The sequence below is a fragment of the Puma concolor genome, chromosome A3, assembly GCF_028749965.1.
Source record: "Puma concolor isolate L17-30 chromosome A3, mPumCon1.1.hap2, whole genome shotgun sequence".
NCBI classification, from domain to species: domain Eukaryota; kingdom Metazoa; phylum Chordata; class Mammalia; order Carnivora; family Felidae; genus Puma; species Puma concolor.
This window is the reverse complement of record NC_141669.1, coordinates 36,293,598-36,309,150: the sequence shown is the minus strand read 5'-3', so window position 1 is coordinate 36,309,150 and position 15,553 is coordinate 36,293,598. Positions and strand designations below refer to the sequence as shown.

Below are 15,553 nucleotides of genomic sequence, written 5' to 3'. Positions count from 1 at the left end.
CTTGACTGCGTGTGTGCTCTTCTGTTCTCCCAGAGCTCAGGAGAGGGACCTGAGCACCGTCTTGAATTGCCACTCCACTCCGCATGATCCGGAAATAAGTGTGCCCAGTAGTGTCAAGTGTGGGCTGGTGCAGCGTAGGCTCAGCTGATTCTCGGAGAGACCGGGCCATGGGCACAGAGAATCCAGAGGCCCCCACCGGGCTGTGTGTAAGCTGTGCTGGGGGTCTGTGGTGAAAGACTGGGAACCAGCATAGGAGCTTTGGGGCGTTTCTGCTCTGAGCCTGCACAGAGGTGGAGACTGAGGCGGGACCGATCCATCTCAGTCCCCTTTCCTCCCCTGACCGCCATCTTCAGTGGATGGGAGAGGAAGCAAGTAACGGTGCCAACAGCCCTCCTCCTCTCCTTCAAAAGTACATTCCACCTCTGTCCCCACCCCCTTGGTGCTTAAAGAACTCCACCTTTGTTTAGCCAGACTCCCCTGCTGAAAGGAGAAAAGACAGAAGCTTTTAACGGTATGCCTAGGGACATACTACAGAGCACACAGACCCAAGGTTGGGAAGCCCAGTGAGAGTTTGCCTTCCTGCCCAGTTTTACCCAGTGCCCTTGTGAGTCGGCTTCCTACTGCCCTCTCACCAGCCAGCAAGCAGTCTTACGTGTGTGTACCTTTGGATGTCAGCAGAAATGCAAATTAATCAATGTAGACGCATCTCTTTTACCAAAGAGCACCAGAATCCTGCCCATGGGACTCCTTTTGTGGGGACGGTTGTAATCATCGTGACCCTCTCGGCATGAGATGAAAGAGGGAGCAAATAGATCCTTCAGTTTCACCAAGTCTCGCCATTCTAATTTTGGAGCTGTTTTTCGATGGACTTTAACCTGATGTGATTTGGCCAAAGGCAAAGGCCCCGATGAGGGAAAGCCCTGAATTTAGACCCAGACCCCCAGTGCGTGAGTTCAGAATGCCAAGAAATACCCGTCTGTGGAAGTAGGCTGGGTGCATGTGTATAAATTTGCTGGAAACTTGTCTGTCTTTGCCTTTTTGATGTATCCCATCTTTTTTTCTCCTTTACTCCCATTGTATTGTTTCTAAAAATAAATGAGATGATAGTGCTACTAGCCTGGGCCCCATTATTACGTTCATCGCCCTTCTGCCATCAGAGTTTGCTGGCGGATGGGTGAGATGAGAAAGAAGTACGTTTTTACTTCTATAGCTTAGCCAACCTTAGTAGCTCAGAGCTTCCTGCTTGTCTTGGGTTTGGGAAAAGCAGAGGATTTTCCTAAAGAGGACTAATAAAGTGCAGCAGTACTGCCTCATGTTGTGGGGAGGTGCCAGAAGGAAAGGAGTGCCCACACTGTGGGAGGAACGGAGGCGTCTACAGCAGGCTGGAAGTGATGCCAGCTAGACAGAGCAGGCGGCTCCGTGAGAGGAGCAGGAAAAATGGAAGGAAGGTTCCACCCCTTCCTCTAGCAAAATCAATGGCTGTTCTTCGGCATGAGACATGGTTTGGGCACGCAGCTGAGACACTGCCCAGATGGGCCACAGACCAGAGGGCAGGATGTGGAACAACCCTTAGGAATCACAGCCGAACACTGAGAAGGCATGTGGTGCCTTTGTGGCCAGTCTTTGCAATCCAGGTCAGACATAAGACGAGAATTGTAGCAGGGTCGGAAAGCAACAGTTTCTATAGACCAAATGCTGTATGTGAATGTAAGAGAACCTGTCTTACATTTTTGCATGTTTCTAGAAATGCAGGGGTTAGGAAGTGGTCAAGGATATTTGTTAAATTCCATGCAGCTACCCCTGGGGAATCCGTTGCTCCAGCACCACCATAAGGGTTACATTCATTCTGTTCTCTTCCGACAGGCCGGAAGCCTGAGTGTTACCTCTGGGATTGATGGCCCTTCCTTCTAATAGACTTACTCTAGAAACTAAAAGAACTAATTTACAAAAGTTGAAATCTCTTTTTTGACTTTGGGTGGTTCTTCTTAGCCCAAAAATATTTTCCTCCTTGAGAGAGGACATTGTTTGCAAGGTTTTCAAGATTTCCTATGCGGTCATTCTTTATGCTTAGTGACAGAGTTCGTGTATTTCTAAAAATAACATTTAGAACACGTATATTTAGAATGGCTCAAAACATTTTCTTGAATATCTTCTAAGGTTAGCTTTGTACTCAGTATATTCCCAGTGAGCATTTAGTGTATGTCATGCATCAGGATTATAAAGTACTCACTTGTTGTGTTTCCAGATTATTATTTTGAAATAATATTGAAATTTTGTTTCTATTTTTTTAAGTATTTTCTTCTTTTTGGTGCTATTGTATATGGAATTGGTTTTACTTTTCTTTTCAAATTGTTCACTGTTAGTGTGTGGAAACATGACTGATTGATGTATGCTGAATTTATATCCAATAACTTTGCTGAATCTGTTTATTCAAACAGTGTTTTGTGGAATCTTTAGGGTTTTCTACATATAAGACCATGTTGTCTTATATGTCTTATATCTGTTGTTTGTGAACAGAGATAATTTGACTTCTTCCTTTCCAATTTGGATAACTTTTATTCCTTTTTCTTGCCGGGGGCTCTAGCTAGGACTTCCACTATTGTATTGAATAAAAGTGGTGAAAGCAGGCATCCTTGTCTTGTTCCTGATCTTAGAGAAAAAGTTTTTGGTCTTTCACCATTGAATATGATGTTAACTGTGGGATTTTCGTATATGGCCTTTATTATGTGGAAGTAGTTTTCTTCTATTCCTAGAATCGTTGAGTGTTTTTATTACGAAAAGGTATTGAATTTTGTCAAATTCTTTTTCAGCATCAAATGAGAAGATCATATGGGTTTTTCCTTCATTCTGTTAATGTGTAGTGTATTACATTGACTGACTCTTTAATGTTGACCCACCCTTGCATCCCAGGAATAAACCCCACTTGTTCGTAGTGTATAAACCTTTCAGCATGCTGTTGAATCCTGTTCGCTAGTTTTTTGTTGAGGATTTTCACATCAATATTTATCAGGGATTTTCGTCTCTAGTTTTCTCATGTATCTTTGGCTTTGGTATCTGAATAACGCTGGCTTCAGATCATGAGTGTGGAAGTATTCCTTCCTTTTCAATTTTTTGGAAGACTTTGAAAAGGATAGGTATTGATTTTTTAACTATTTGATAAAATTTACCAGTGAAGCCACCTGGTCCTGGGGGGTCTTTGATTATTGATTCAATCTCAGATTTTCTATTTATTCCTCATTCAGCCCTGGTAGGCTTTGTGTTTCTAGGAATTTGTCCATTTCATCTAGATTATCCGACTTGTGGATATACAATTATTCATAGTACTGTCTTATAATCCTTTTTTTATTTTTATAAAATCAGTAGTAAGATCTCTTTTCATTTCTGATTTTGTGACTTGAGTCTTTTCTTTTTTTCTTAGTCCTCTAGCTAAAGGTTTGTCAATTTTGTTGATCGTTGCAAAGAACCAACTCTTGCTTCATTGACTTTTGTTATTTTCTCTTCTCTTTGTTGTTCATCCCTGCTCTAATCTTTATTATTTCTTTTCTGTTGCTACCTTTGGGTTTGATTTATTTCTCTTTTCTAATTCTTTAAGGTTTAAAGGTAGGTGGTTGATTTAAGATCTTTCTTCTTAATTAATGGAAGCATTTATAGCTGTATATTTTCCCTCTTAGCTTAGCACTCCTTCCACTGCATCCCATGAGTTTGGGTATGATGTGCTTTCATTTTATTTGTCTCAAGATATTTTCTAACTTTCCTTGTGAGTTCTTCTTTGAGCCAGTGATTGCTTAAGAGTGTGATGGTTAATCTCCACATATTTGCGAATTTTCTAGTTTTCCTTCTGCTATTTCTAGTTTCATTCCATTGTGATTAAAAAAAAAAAGGTGCTTTATATGATTTCAGTCTTTTAAATTATTAAGATTCATAAGTACCCTAACATAAGATCTGTCCTGGAGAATGTCCCATGTACTTTTGAGAAAAATATGTACTCTGTATTACTGAGCAGAGGATTCTATATGTGCCTTCATTACAGTTGGTCTACAGTGTTAAGTCTTCTATTTTTGTATTGATCCTTTGGTTGTTTTATTCTTTATTGAAAGTGGTGTATTAAAGTCTCCTACTGTGGTTATAGATCTATTTCTCTCTTCAATTTTGTTGATGTTTGCTTTGTATGTTTAGGAGCTCTAATGTTTGTTGCATATGTTTATAATTGTTATATCTTCTTGATGCATTGACCCTTTTATCATTCTTTAATATCCTTCTTTGTCTCTTTTAAGTTTTTTCGGCTTAAAGTCTATTTTTTCTGATATTAATATAACCACCCCTGCTCTCCTTTGTTAACTATTTGCATGGAGTATCTTTGTCTATCCTTTTCACTTTCAACCTCTGAGCATCCCTAGATCTAAAGTGAGTCTCGTATAGATAGAATATAGTTAGATCCTGTTTTTCTATTCGTTCTGCCAATCTGTGTCTTTTTATTAGGGAGTTTAATCCATTTATATTTAAAGTAATCACTGATAGGGAAGGACTTAGTATTGCCATTTTGTTATTTGTTTTTGTTTTTTTTTACATCCTCTGGGGGTGTGGGGGTTGTCCCTCATTTTCTCCTTTAAGACCTTCCTTTGTGTTTGATTGATTTTTTTTATAGTGACACATTTTGATTACCTTTTCATTTCCTTTGTGTATATTCTATAGATTTTTTTTCTTTGTGGTTACCATGAAGATTACATATTACATGTTTAAAGTTATAACAATCTATTTTAAACTGACACGAACGTAACATCAATATTTAAATTTTCTTCTGTTTTTGAGCCCTTACTATGGACGAGGCATTGCATTAAGCACATCACATTTGTCTCATGTTAATTCTTTGAGTAATCAGAAATGGAGGTATTACTATCTGAATTCTACAAGTGAGGAAACCAAAACACAAGGAGAATAATTAATTAACCCAAAGCCACATAGCTAGGAAGAGGCAAAGTCAGAATTCAGTCCAGATCTGTCACACCCTCCCACATTCCACCCAGCAACATGAACAGTTTGAGCTCATGTTTCCTTTTCATTCATCACATCAGCAGGGGTGGCCACATGGCTTTGTCAAAACTTGTAGCTGACTAGTCCCTTTCTTCCCAAAACACATAATTTATGACTTTTCTTTTTTATTTAACATTTAACATGGGCATATGTGCTAAAATGGAAATACGAGAGTGGCAAGACCGAGTTCAGGCTTGAAAGTGTAACATTAGCTTTCTGAAGTTTACTGTGGGCAACTTATAGTGGAAATTTTCTTGAAAATTGTTAACATCTTTTTTCCAATAATGAAGCAAATCTTAGAACTGCCCATTAAAGTAGTAAATCCATATTTTAAAAACACCATAAGTTGGATGGTAGGGGTTTATTTAATGAATGCTTGTTTTTCTTCTTTAACAGCTTACTGCCAGAAACATTAATTGGAAGTATGTGTTCCATTCATTTGTTGATATTCTATCGCCAAATTCTTGGAGATGTACTCCTGAAAGACAGGATGAGCATGCAAAGTGCTGGTAAGAGGTCTTTGCAATTTCCTCATGTACTTTGAGTAAATGTGACCTATGCTTTGAGTAAATGTGACCTATGCCAACTTTTATCTTCTGCTTCTGAAGGTGCATTCAGAATTAAATGTTTAGAATAGCATCAATGTCAATAAATTACTTCACATGCAAAGCATTGTTCTCCACTGTGCACCTGTGTGTACCCTATGTTAGTTCAGTATATATTCTGTTCTTTACAATATGCATATTTTCACATTACCAATTCTGGAGATTTGATGTGCTTGCTTCGACAGCACATACACAAATTCTGGAGATTTGAGATACTAAAACTCAGATACAATCACATTTCCCCTCAAAGTTTTGAATAATCTGTTTTTACCACATGTTTGATATGCGCATCATCTTTTTGGGAAGAGACTGAAATCACCCAGAATAACTGGTTCTTAATGCACAATGTTTAAATATCAACAAACTAGTTAAAATTGAATATAGGAAAGAGGTATTCAGATGTTCTATTATTTATTCTTTTATCTTCTTTGTAAGCTTGAAACTTTTTCCCAGTAAAATGTTAAAAAATAATTTTAAAAAAATCAATGACTTGTCACATATGATTGAACTTATAAAGAGATATACATGTTATAAGAATTACCTCTAAAAAAAGAGTTTAATTTTAATGAGTAGTCTTTGAACTCAGTAAATCAGTAAGCAGATATGTATTGAGTGGCCTCCTCTATGTCAGGCACTGTGCTGAGCCCAGTGATGGATGAGACAGGCACGAGCATCCGTCCCCTGGTGGACTGACGGACTTCAAACGCAAAATTACATGAATCATCCTTTTCAACCTTCTAAAATAAGTTTCTAAAGGAAGAAAGCCAGGGTGCCTGGGTGGCTCAGTTGGTTTAGCATCTGACTATTGATTTCGGCTCAGGTCACAATCCCAGGGTCACGGAATTGAGCCCCACGTTGGGCTCCATGGTGAAAGTGGAGCTTGCTTTGGATTCTTTCTCTCTTTCCCTCTGCCCCCCTCCCCCCTACTCACACTCTCTCTCTAAAATAAAAAATAAAAATAAAGGAAGGAGGAAAGCCAACAAGAGCATACACTGGGAAGACCTGAGGGAAGTCTCTGGGTGAGTAATATTCAAGATAAGACCTGAGAGAGGAGTTAGAGGTGTGGGGCAGGTTGCATGTCTGGGCAGAGGGGCCAGCGTGTCTAAAGACCTGAGGCAAGACAATGCAAGTGTGTTGGAGGGATCGCAGTTGAAAGCCAGTGTGGCTGGAGCGGAGTGAGCAAGACGAAGGACCCTATGATAGCTTAGTTCTCTTGGACAGGTAGAGTTCATGGTTAGACAGGAGGCCTTTCCCAGAGACTTAGCTCCTGGATAGGTAGATAGAAATGGAACTCAAAGTTAGGGAAGTCCCGCCATTTCTCAAGGAATAATTATAACTCCAGGGAAGGACAATTTAAGCTTTCTTGTCATCACTTGACTGTGAGTTTATTTCGATGACTTTAGCAAAACTTCCTGAATGATCTGACTTTTAGAGAGGATTGATATGACTTCTAAGAGAGGATAAAGCTCATTAGCTTTTCTGTTGGGAAGGAGGTTAGTCAGAACCGTTGTCATCATTTGAATCTGACCATCAGAGTAAAGCTAATAAGACCTAGAGGGAGGATTTCCCTTTACTGAGGACACAAGATTGTAGAATACATTGCCCAGGCCATTTCAAGAATGACCTGGTGGACTGGAGTCAGGCCTAAGCAGCCTGATGCTTATTGGTTCCTGCTCAGCCTTCCAAGAGCAGGGTGCGTCCTAACTGGTTCCTTTTTTTTCCCCCAGGAGAGTTAACATACAGTGTTATATTGTTTCAGGCATATGGTATTGAGAGAGACAGAGACAGAGTGCGAGTGGGTTAGGGGCAGAGAGAGAGGGAGACACAGAATCCGAAGCAGGCTCCAGGCTTCAAGCTGTCAGCACAGAACCTGATGCAAGGCTCAAACTCATGGACCACAAGATCATGACCTGATCTGAAGTCAGACACTTAACCGACTGAGCCACCCAGACGCCCCAGGGATTCAACAATTCTATACATTACTCAGTGCTCATCACATAAGTGTATTCTTAATCCCCTTCACCTATTTCACTCATACCCCCACCCATCTTTCCTCTGGTAATCATCCATTTGTTATCTATAGTTAAGAGTCTATTTCTTGGTTTGTCTTTTTTTTTTTTTTTTGTCTGTTTTGTTTCTTAAATTCCACATACGAATGAAATCATATGGTATTTGTCTTTCTCTCACTGATTTCACTTAGCTTTATACCCTTAGGTCCATCCATGTTGTTGCAAATGGCAAGATTTCATTCTTTTTTATGGCTGAATAATATTCATATATACATATATATATATGTATATCTCTTCATTCACCTACCGATGGACAGTGGGCAGCTTTCATAATTTGACTATTGTGGATAATGCTATAATAAACATGGGGGCACATATCTTTTCAAATTGGTGTTTTTGGATTCTTTGGGTGAGTACTCACTGGTGTAATTGCTGGATCGTATGACAGTTCCATTTTTAGTTTTTTGAAGAAATTCCACACTGTTTTCCACAGTGTCTGAACCAGTTTACATTCCCACCAACGATGCATGAGGGTTCCATTTTCTCCACGTCCTCCCCAGTACTTGTTGTTTCTTGTGTATTTGATTTTAGCCATTCTGACAGGTGTGAGGTGGTATCTTATTGTAGTTTTGATTTGCATTTGCCTGATGATTAGTTATAGTGAATATCTCTTCATGTATCTGTTGGTCATTTGTATGTCCCCTATGGAGAAATGTCCATTTGTCTTCCCATCATTGAGTTGGATTATTTGGTTTTTTGGTGTTGAGTTGTATAAATTCCCTAACTGGTTCCTTTCACCGTGCCACAGTTATATCATAAGAAGGAAAGAGAGGTTGGAAAAACAGCATAGAAAGAAGAACAAATTTTTCTGGTCTTCTTCTGTGCAAGTACACTTTTGCCCTAAAAGCTCTGTCTACTTGGTACAAGACTCATTTCAGGGGCGCCTGGGTGGCGCAGTCGGTTAAGCGTCCGGCTTCAGCCAGGTCACGATCTCGCGGTCCGTGAGTTCGAGCCCCGCGTCAGGCTCTGGGCTGATGGCTCGGAGCCTGGAGCCTGTCTCCGATTCTGTGTCTCCCTCTCTCTCTGCCCCTCCCCCGTTCATGCTCTGTCTCTCTCTGTCCCAAAAATAAATAAAAACGTTGAAAAAAAAATTAAAAAAAAAAAAAACAAGACTCATTTCAGAACTCCCTGGCGTATGGATATAGCAGCAGATGGAGATTGAGCAGACAGCTCTGAGACCTCCGAGAGGTTAAAGTGTGCAGAATATGTTATCAACAAAGCATGTGGCACAATCATTTTCCTCTGAATGAATGTTTTTATGTCTATGGCAGTCAAATACATTGGATGAAATTTATGTAAAATCTTTTCTGTTCTTTCATATTTCAGACCTAATTAGTAACACAGTGTTGGCCACCTTCCCCAAGCTCTTGGAGCAGCCTGACATGATGGACGCACTCAGGGTGGGTAGCACGAATCATGACGGAAACCCGATGGGTTCTAGAAGCAGTAAAACACACCATGTCAGTGAGTTCTGACCCCTGCTCTAGGGGTTTTTGTCCTACTTGGACAATGTCTCTCGATCCCTGTCCATTTGTCTAGCTAACCTGGTCTCATCCTTCCTCAGTATGAATGCTGCTTCCCCAGGGCTGCCTTCCCTGTCCCAGTGAGCAGGTGGAGCACCTGCTGTATACACTATTGCACTCTCTTGCCTGTTGTTTGCTCCTTGACTTAAGATGGCCACTGATCATGTCCTGAGAGCAAAAATCCGAAATGATTTGTTAGATAAACTCTTCTGAGTTTTCAGAAGAGAATCAAGGCATGCGTATCATTTTTATTTCAATTCAACATCTACTGCCTGCTATGTGAAATAGCAACCGGGTGTGAGTTTGAACCACATGAAATCTCCAATTTTCGGCCGTTTTTTGGCTTTCAAAAATGGCAGTTTCATAAGGTTTAATTTAACATATCAGAAATAACAAATATTAGGAGTCCCTTATGCCTACAAAGCAGTACTCAGATAACCCGGTAGGTGCCACTGACCATGTATAACCCAGTCCTTGAAGATTTAAAGAGGGCAGCAAAGAAGGACCAGGAATCTGTTCCAGAAGAGGTCCTTGGTGAGATAGACCTAATAACTGGAGCCAAGGTGGATTTTGACATGCTGAGATGGGAGGAGAAGACATTACAGGTAGAAGGATCAGCATGAGCAAATGTTTTGAAGCATAAAGGGATAGAGAATATTCTATTTGTGATCCAGTTTGGCATGTAAAACGTGTCTGCGGATGGGCAAGGTTGGTCTGAGTCTCACACTGCCAGTGAAGAGCGTGTGTGGTAGGCAGCAGGTAATGTGTACAGGTTCTGCTGTAGGACAGCTCCTGACATGCAGGGTGGAAAAGTACACGTGCAGGAGAGAGGTGAGCTATGCTGGGAGGTGATTCCTGTCAAAAAGGATAGAGGTTGTAAGGGCCCGACAGAGAAATGGAAGGAGGAAGCAGTCACCTCCAGAGATTTTTTTAGACTTGGAAGCTGATCTCATATGATGGTTTGTCTGGCTTTGGGGTGTCCGCAGTAACAATGAAGTTTTCAGCAAAAAGACTTAAGAAAGTATTCATGGCCTGTGATTATCCGTAACTTCAGACAAGTTCATTTGGCACTATCATTAGATAACGCAGAATTTCTCTTTTTTCCCCCCACAAAGTCATCAGTGTCATACTATTTATTCATTATACAGAACACAGGGACGTTGACTCATTCAACAAATATTTTACGAGAGCTCACTGCAGCTGAGGCACTGTGCAAGGTGCTGGCATACTTCTCTAGGTGTGTAACAGTCACAGAATCCGGGCATTGGAGTGAGGATGGAACCTTAGGGCTGATCTAGTCTAAATTCTGCGTTCCCTGATGAGCAGATAGCTCAGAGAAGCGCACTCAGGTCAGTCTTGGGCGTGTCCAGACAGGCCACAGGCTCAAGGAAAGGCATGTAGATAAGGTCGTTCATACACATTGTTAAATGGGAAAAAAAAAATTTGAGTCGTAGTAAGCATATTTAAATATATATATTTACATGTATATATCTGCCTGTAAAAATATCTGCAAGAATAGACTCTAGAAAAGGAATATGATTACCTTTGGATCATGAGTTAAATAATAAAAATAAAAAAAGAGTGGTTTATTCTTACGCTCTTGAGCCTTGTCTCCATGGCACACCATACGACTTAGAATCAGCCAGGCTGTGCGGTGGTAGCTGACCCAGGTTTGTTTCTCACTCGTGGTACCTAGCCAGCACAGAGCAGTGGAAGACCCCGCTCCGTAGTCACCCAAGGGTGCAGGCTGTCGGAGGCTCCAGTTTCTTACAGCATCGTCTGGAACAAGCAGCTTCCTGTGTTGCCGGTTGCACCTGCAGGAGAAGAGAGAATAGAGGATTGTCCTTGGCCTTTCCACCTCCTTTGCCCTGAAGAGGCACGGGCCATCTCTGCTCATGTTTCATTGGCCAGCACCAATCACTCGGTGGTTAATGGCCCCACTTAACTTCAAGGGAGCTGGGAGATGGAGTCTTCTCCTTGCTCCAGAAGGAAGAAGTGGACCTTGGTATACAGTCGTGACCCTCCACACACCCCCGTTTGCTGTTTGCCACTGACTTACTATAAGTGAACCACCCTACTGCTTGCTGATGGCTCAGTGAAAACTGAGGGAGGACCTTGACACAACTAACAAACAACAGGCACATTTTTCCAGACAATAAGTCGACAGCTGCTAAGTGGTAGTCATGTGAAACCAGATACCTTTTAAGGTTCACATTATGAAGCGTGTGAGCCTCCTAGGGTCACCTTCTCTAAGTTTAGTTTGCTGTTGGTGTTTAATAATAATGAGAACACCTGGCCCGTTTAGTAAAGCACCCTGGCTCTCTAAGGGTCCTCTTCAAACTCTCCAGGACCCACGGGTGCAGCATCGATGGGGTGGTGGACCACAATCTCATAAGGTGGTTCTTTCGTGGTAATAACTGGCCATTCACGGTAACAGGTCACGGTAAATATGACCATCCCAAGACCTGGCTCATTAGGGGCACAGCTTGTCGTCTCTTGGTAGGAAACTTCTCTTTCATTTCATGGAGCATCTCGTTCTTGGTCCCATATGTCATATCCATACCCCAGGGCCTCCCTACTGATAAAAGGGCTGATGCTTTCATGGAATCCATGAAATCGGGCACCAGCAGGAGAATACCTACAAACAGACACGGAACAGTGGCTGGGAAGAAGCAGCCATGAGAATGGGCACATCCTCTTGCTCACTGTTTGCCCGGAACTAGCACTGAGAAAGTCTTCAGTTCATATGTCTGTGGGACTAATTGAACTCTGGGCTTTTTACTTCTTTAAGGAAGCTTGTGTGATGCTTTGTGGACAGATTGGAGTACTTACTTGCAAAGCTGTACCTCATTTTTATCTCCCTCTGATCCCCGTCATCGTCATGGCAGACAGAATTGCCCAGAAGAATGGTATTTGGCAGAGCTTTCTATTTCCATTACTGTCTGAACTTAAAACCTTCATAGTATGTTATTGTTCAGGTGCTGCGTTTATGCATTTTGCAAGGATGTGTTAGTGTTTCACTGATTGCATTCTTAAATTAGTTTCGACTTGTAAGAACCATGGTGTTTCTGAGGTATCTTTCACCGCCTGGTCAGTCTGGCTCTGGGTCATTAGCAGTAGGTGCCTACGGATTCACTTCTTACACGTGTAGGGTCCGTGCAGCGTTTTTAACCCTGTCCATACGATTAATTACCATGAAGTTGTAGAAGTGGGGCAAAGGCTTGTGAATACTCAGATTAATATGATATTTTGATTTGCTTTTTAGAGTTCGTGGGCTGAGAAAGAAAGCACATTAAAGAGATCAGAGAAGGTAATGCCATTTTCCACGCTGAACTGAACATTTGCAGTGCTCACTGCTTGCTTACACATGCTAATAATGCCCGTCTTAGCCAGAGAAGCCAGAGTCATAATCCCTCTTAACCAGTTAAACTGTGTCATCCTGGTTGCAAAGACATGTTCCAAGAAGGGTTTGGGTGAGCAATTCCTGACGTGAAAAGAAACACTCGATCAAAACAATCATTTCAGACCGGTGAGTGTGTTATTTGAGGAGAAGTTTCTGAACAAAGTTGCCAGTTGGCTATCAGATTCCTCTTATTTGAAAAAATTCCTCTAGCTCTCAAAGTTTATATCACGTAAGGAGAAGGGAAAAGAAGATTGGCCTAAGCTGTATAATACATTTAAAAACTGCACGGCTCATGCTTATATTACCATAGAGGCTTGGTGATTACCAAATAAAACTTGTATTTATCAGTGAGTAATGGCTTCACTGCTCTAATCCAGGGTTGACAAACTTTTTCTATAAAGAGGCACATAGTAAATCTTTTTGGCTTTTCAGGCTGTAAGGTCTCTGTTACAATACCCAACTCTGCTATTGTAGCACAAAGGCAGCCACAGACTACTGTAAACATCTGAGTGGGGCTGGGTTTCTATAAGACTTTATTTAGAAACAGAGATAGTGGGCTGCATTTGGCTCATGGTCCATGGTTTCTGTACTTCAAGTCTAAAGAGTTAACTATCTGCAAGGAACATGGGAGAACAAAGTAAAAATCTTAAAAATTTTTCAAAACATAAACTGTGTTTTATACAATATATATGTGTAATATATATAATACATATACTGTATGTATGATATATACATACACTGTGTATATGCGTGTGTGTGTGTGTATATATATATATATACACACACACACACATATATATATATATATATATACATATATATATATATAAACGGTATTGCATCCTTATTTGAGCAAAGACCATCTGACCAGTACCATCTACACTTGACCTCTGCTGAAACTGGCAGATTTAATGCTTTTCTAGGACAGCAGTAGACAAGGTGCTGGGCCTCAGGCCTGTAGAAATTGCCCTCACACATGGTTGCTTTGAGAACAGTATCTATGGGCAGATCTGCTGTGTATAGTATCTCCCCCTTCCGACTGCTGTGCTTCCCAAGAGCCCCACCCCAGCCTGCCAGTGTCAGGGTTGACTGGTTATGACTGCAGTACTCTTGTTATCTGGGGAGAGTCTGCACATTCTTCCTCCTTGGGTCTCCTTTCTCTGGATTTCATGCTGCCCTTCTTTTATAACAACTTAACTCTGTCTCTGATATGCTATAATCTAATTAAGTGTATACAGCTACCTTCACGTTGTGTTTTAGTTGTGTTTACCTGGAACCACACCCTTACCACCAGAATTAGATTTCAGCACCCCAGTGTCCTTGATGGCATGTGTGGGGCACCCTCTGTGGGGCTTAGGAGACACCCTGGTCTCAAAGAGTCACCCACAGACTCTCAGGGAGAACAGCTTATCTCTCCTCCACGGTGAGTCTTGCTTGCTTCCATTTCAGAAAGTGCTGTTTCCCGACCGAGTAGCTGGTTCAGAGCCAATTACTTGCAGGCACAAATGGCACCCTCCGTCCCACCCCTTAGGTGGATTTTAGTCTACAGAGTTCATAGAATGTAACACTTAAAAAGTAATGATGTAGATCCACTCACAGTTATTTCTGATGGTGGTGTTTTCCCAGAGAGACAAAGAGTTCCTGAAGGCCATGTTTCTCCTGGTGTATCACAACTGCATGGTACCTCTTCTGCACTCCACACTCCTGCCCCCATACAGGTGGGCAGAAGAGGAGACAGAGGCTGCCCGGTGGAAGGTTATCACCGACTTCCTGAAGCAAAACCAGGATGGTGAGGGCGGTCTGCAAGCTCTGCTTTCGCCACATGGAGTCCACGAACCTTTTGACATTTCAGAGCAGACCTATGACTTCTTGGGTGAGTTAAGAAAGAACACAGTCTGACGGTGGTGGCCCTTGACCCTCAGCTTCCCACTGAATGGATGGACCCTCCTCGATGGATCCTCCTGAATAAAAGGACACAACCAACTATTCTTTTTTGTACGACCACATTCTATAAAAAAAATACTTAACCTGAGAATTTGAATATGTGTGAATACAATAAAATACATTTCATAAAGAAATAGCGTTATCGAAATTTAGAGAAATTTGTTTTCAAGAACCAAGTAACTTAAATTTAAGTTGACTATATCCATAGATTTCTACAAAAGCAAGATTTTATCAAAAGCTAAATTTATGATCATTCAAGAAAGTGAAAATACAAATAAACTATTGGGACTACATCAAAATAAAAGGCTTCTGCACAGCAAAGGAAGCAACAAAACTAAAAGACAGCCTACTGAATGGGAGAAGATATTTGCAAATGATATCCAATAAAAGCTTAGTATCCTAAACATATAAAGGACTGATGCAACTCAATACCCCCAAAATAAATAATCCAATTTGAAAATGGGCAGAAGACATGAACAGACATTTCTCCAAAGAGGACACACAGATGGCCAACAGACACTTGAAAAGATGCTCAACATCACTGATCATAAGGGAAATACAAATCAAAACTGTGATGAAATATCACCTCACATCTGTCAGAATGGCTAAAATCAAAAACACAAGAAACAAGTGTGGGTGTAGATGTGGAGAAAAAGGAAGTCTCATGCACTGTTGGTGGGAATGCAAACTAGCACAGCCACTGTGAAAACAGTATGCATATTCCTCAAAAAATTAAAAACATAACTACCCTACGATCCAGTAATTCTCCTGTGGGTTCCCCTAAGAATACAAAAACACTAATTTGAAGGGATACATGCACCCCATGTTTATTGCAGCATTATTCACAATAGCGAAACTATGGAAGCGCCCATGTGTCCATTGATGGATGAATGGATAAAGAAGATGTGGGTGGCACCTGGGTGTCTCAGTCATATAAGCATCTGACTTCAGCTCAGATCATGATCTCATGGTTCATGA

The 15,553-nt window shown here is 41.1% G+C and overlaps 1 protein-coding gene across 4 annotated transcripts in view; it reads left to right on the top strand.

The window, feature by feature from the left end:
* Positions 1-14,711, top strand: part of NPHP1 (nephrocystin 1) — a 60,140-nt gene extending 45,429 nt beyond the window's left edge. For all 4 annotated transcript variants that reach the window (XM_086700536.1, XM_086700534.1, XM_025927259.2 and 1 more), the window contains 4 exons: positions 5,428-5,540; positions 9,032-9,105; positions 12,494-12,538; positions 14,258-14,711. In XM_086700536.1, the coding sequence (XP_086556662.1) occupies positions 5,428-5,540; positions 9,032-9,105; positions 12,494-12,538; positions 14,258-14,530 (505 nt within the window). In that variant the 3' untranslated portion in view covers positions 14,531-14,711. The remainder of the gene's footprint in view (positions 1-5,427; positions 5,541-9,031; positions 9,106-12,493; positions 12,539-14,257) is intronic.
* The last annotated feature ends 842 nt before the right edge of the window (positions 14,712-15,553 follow it).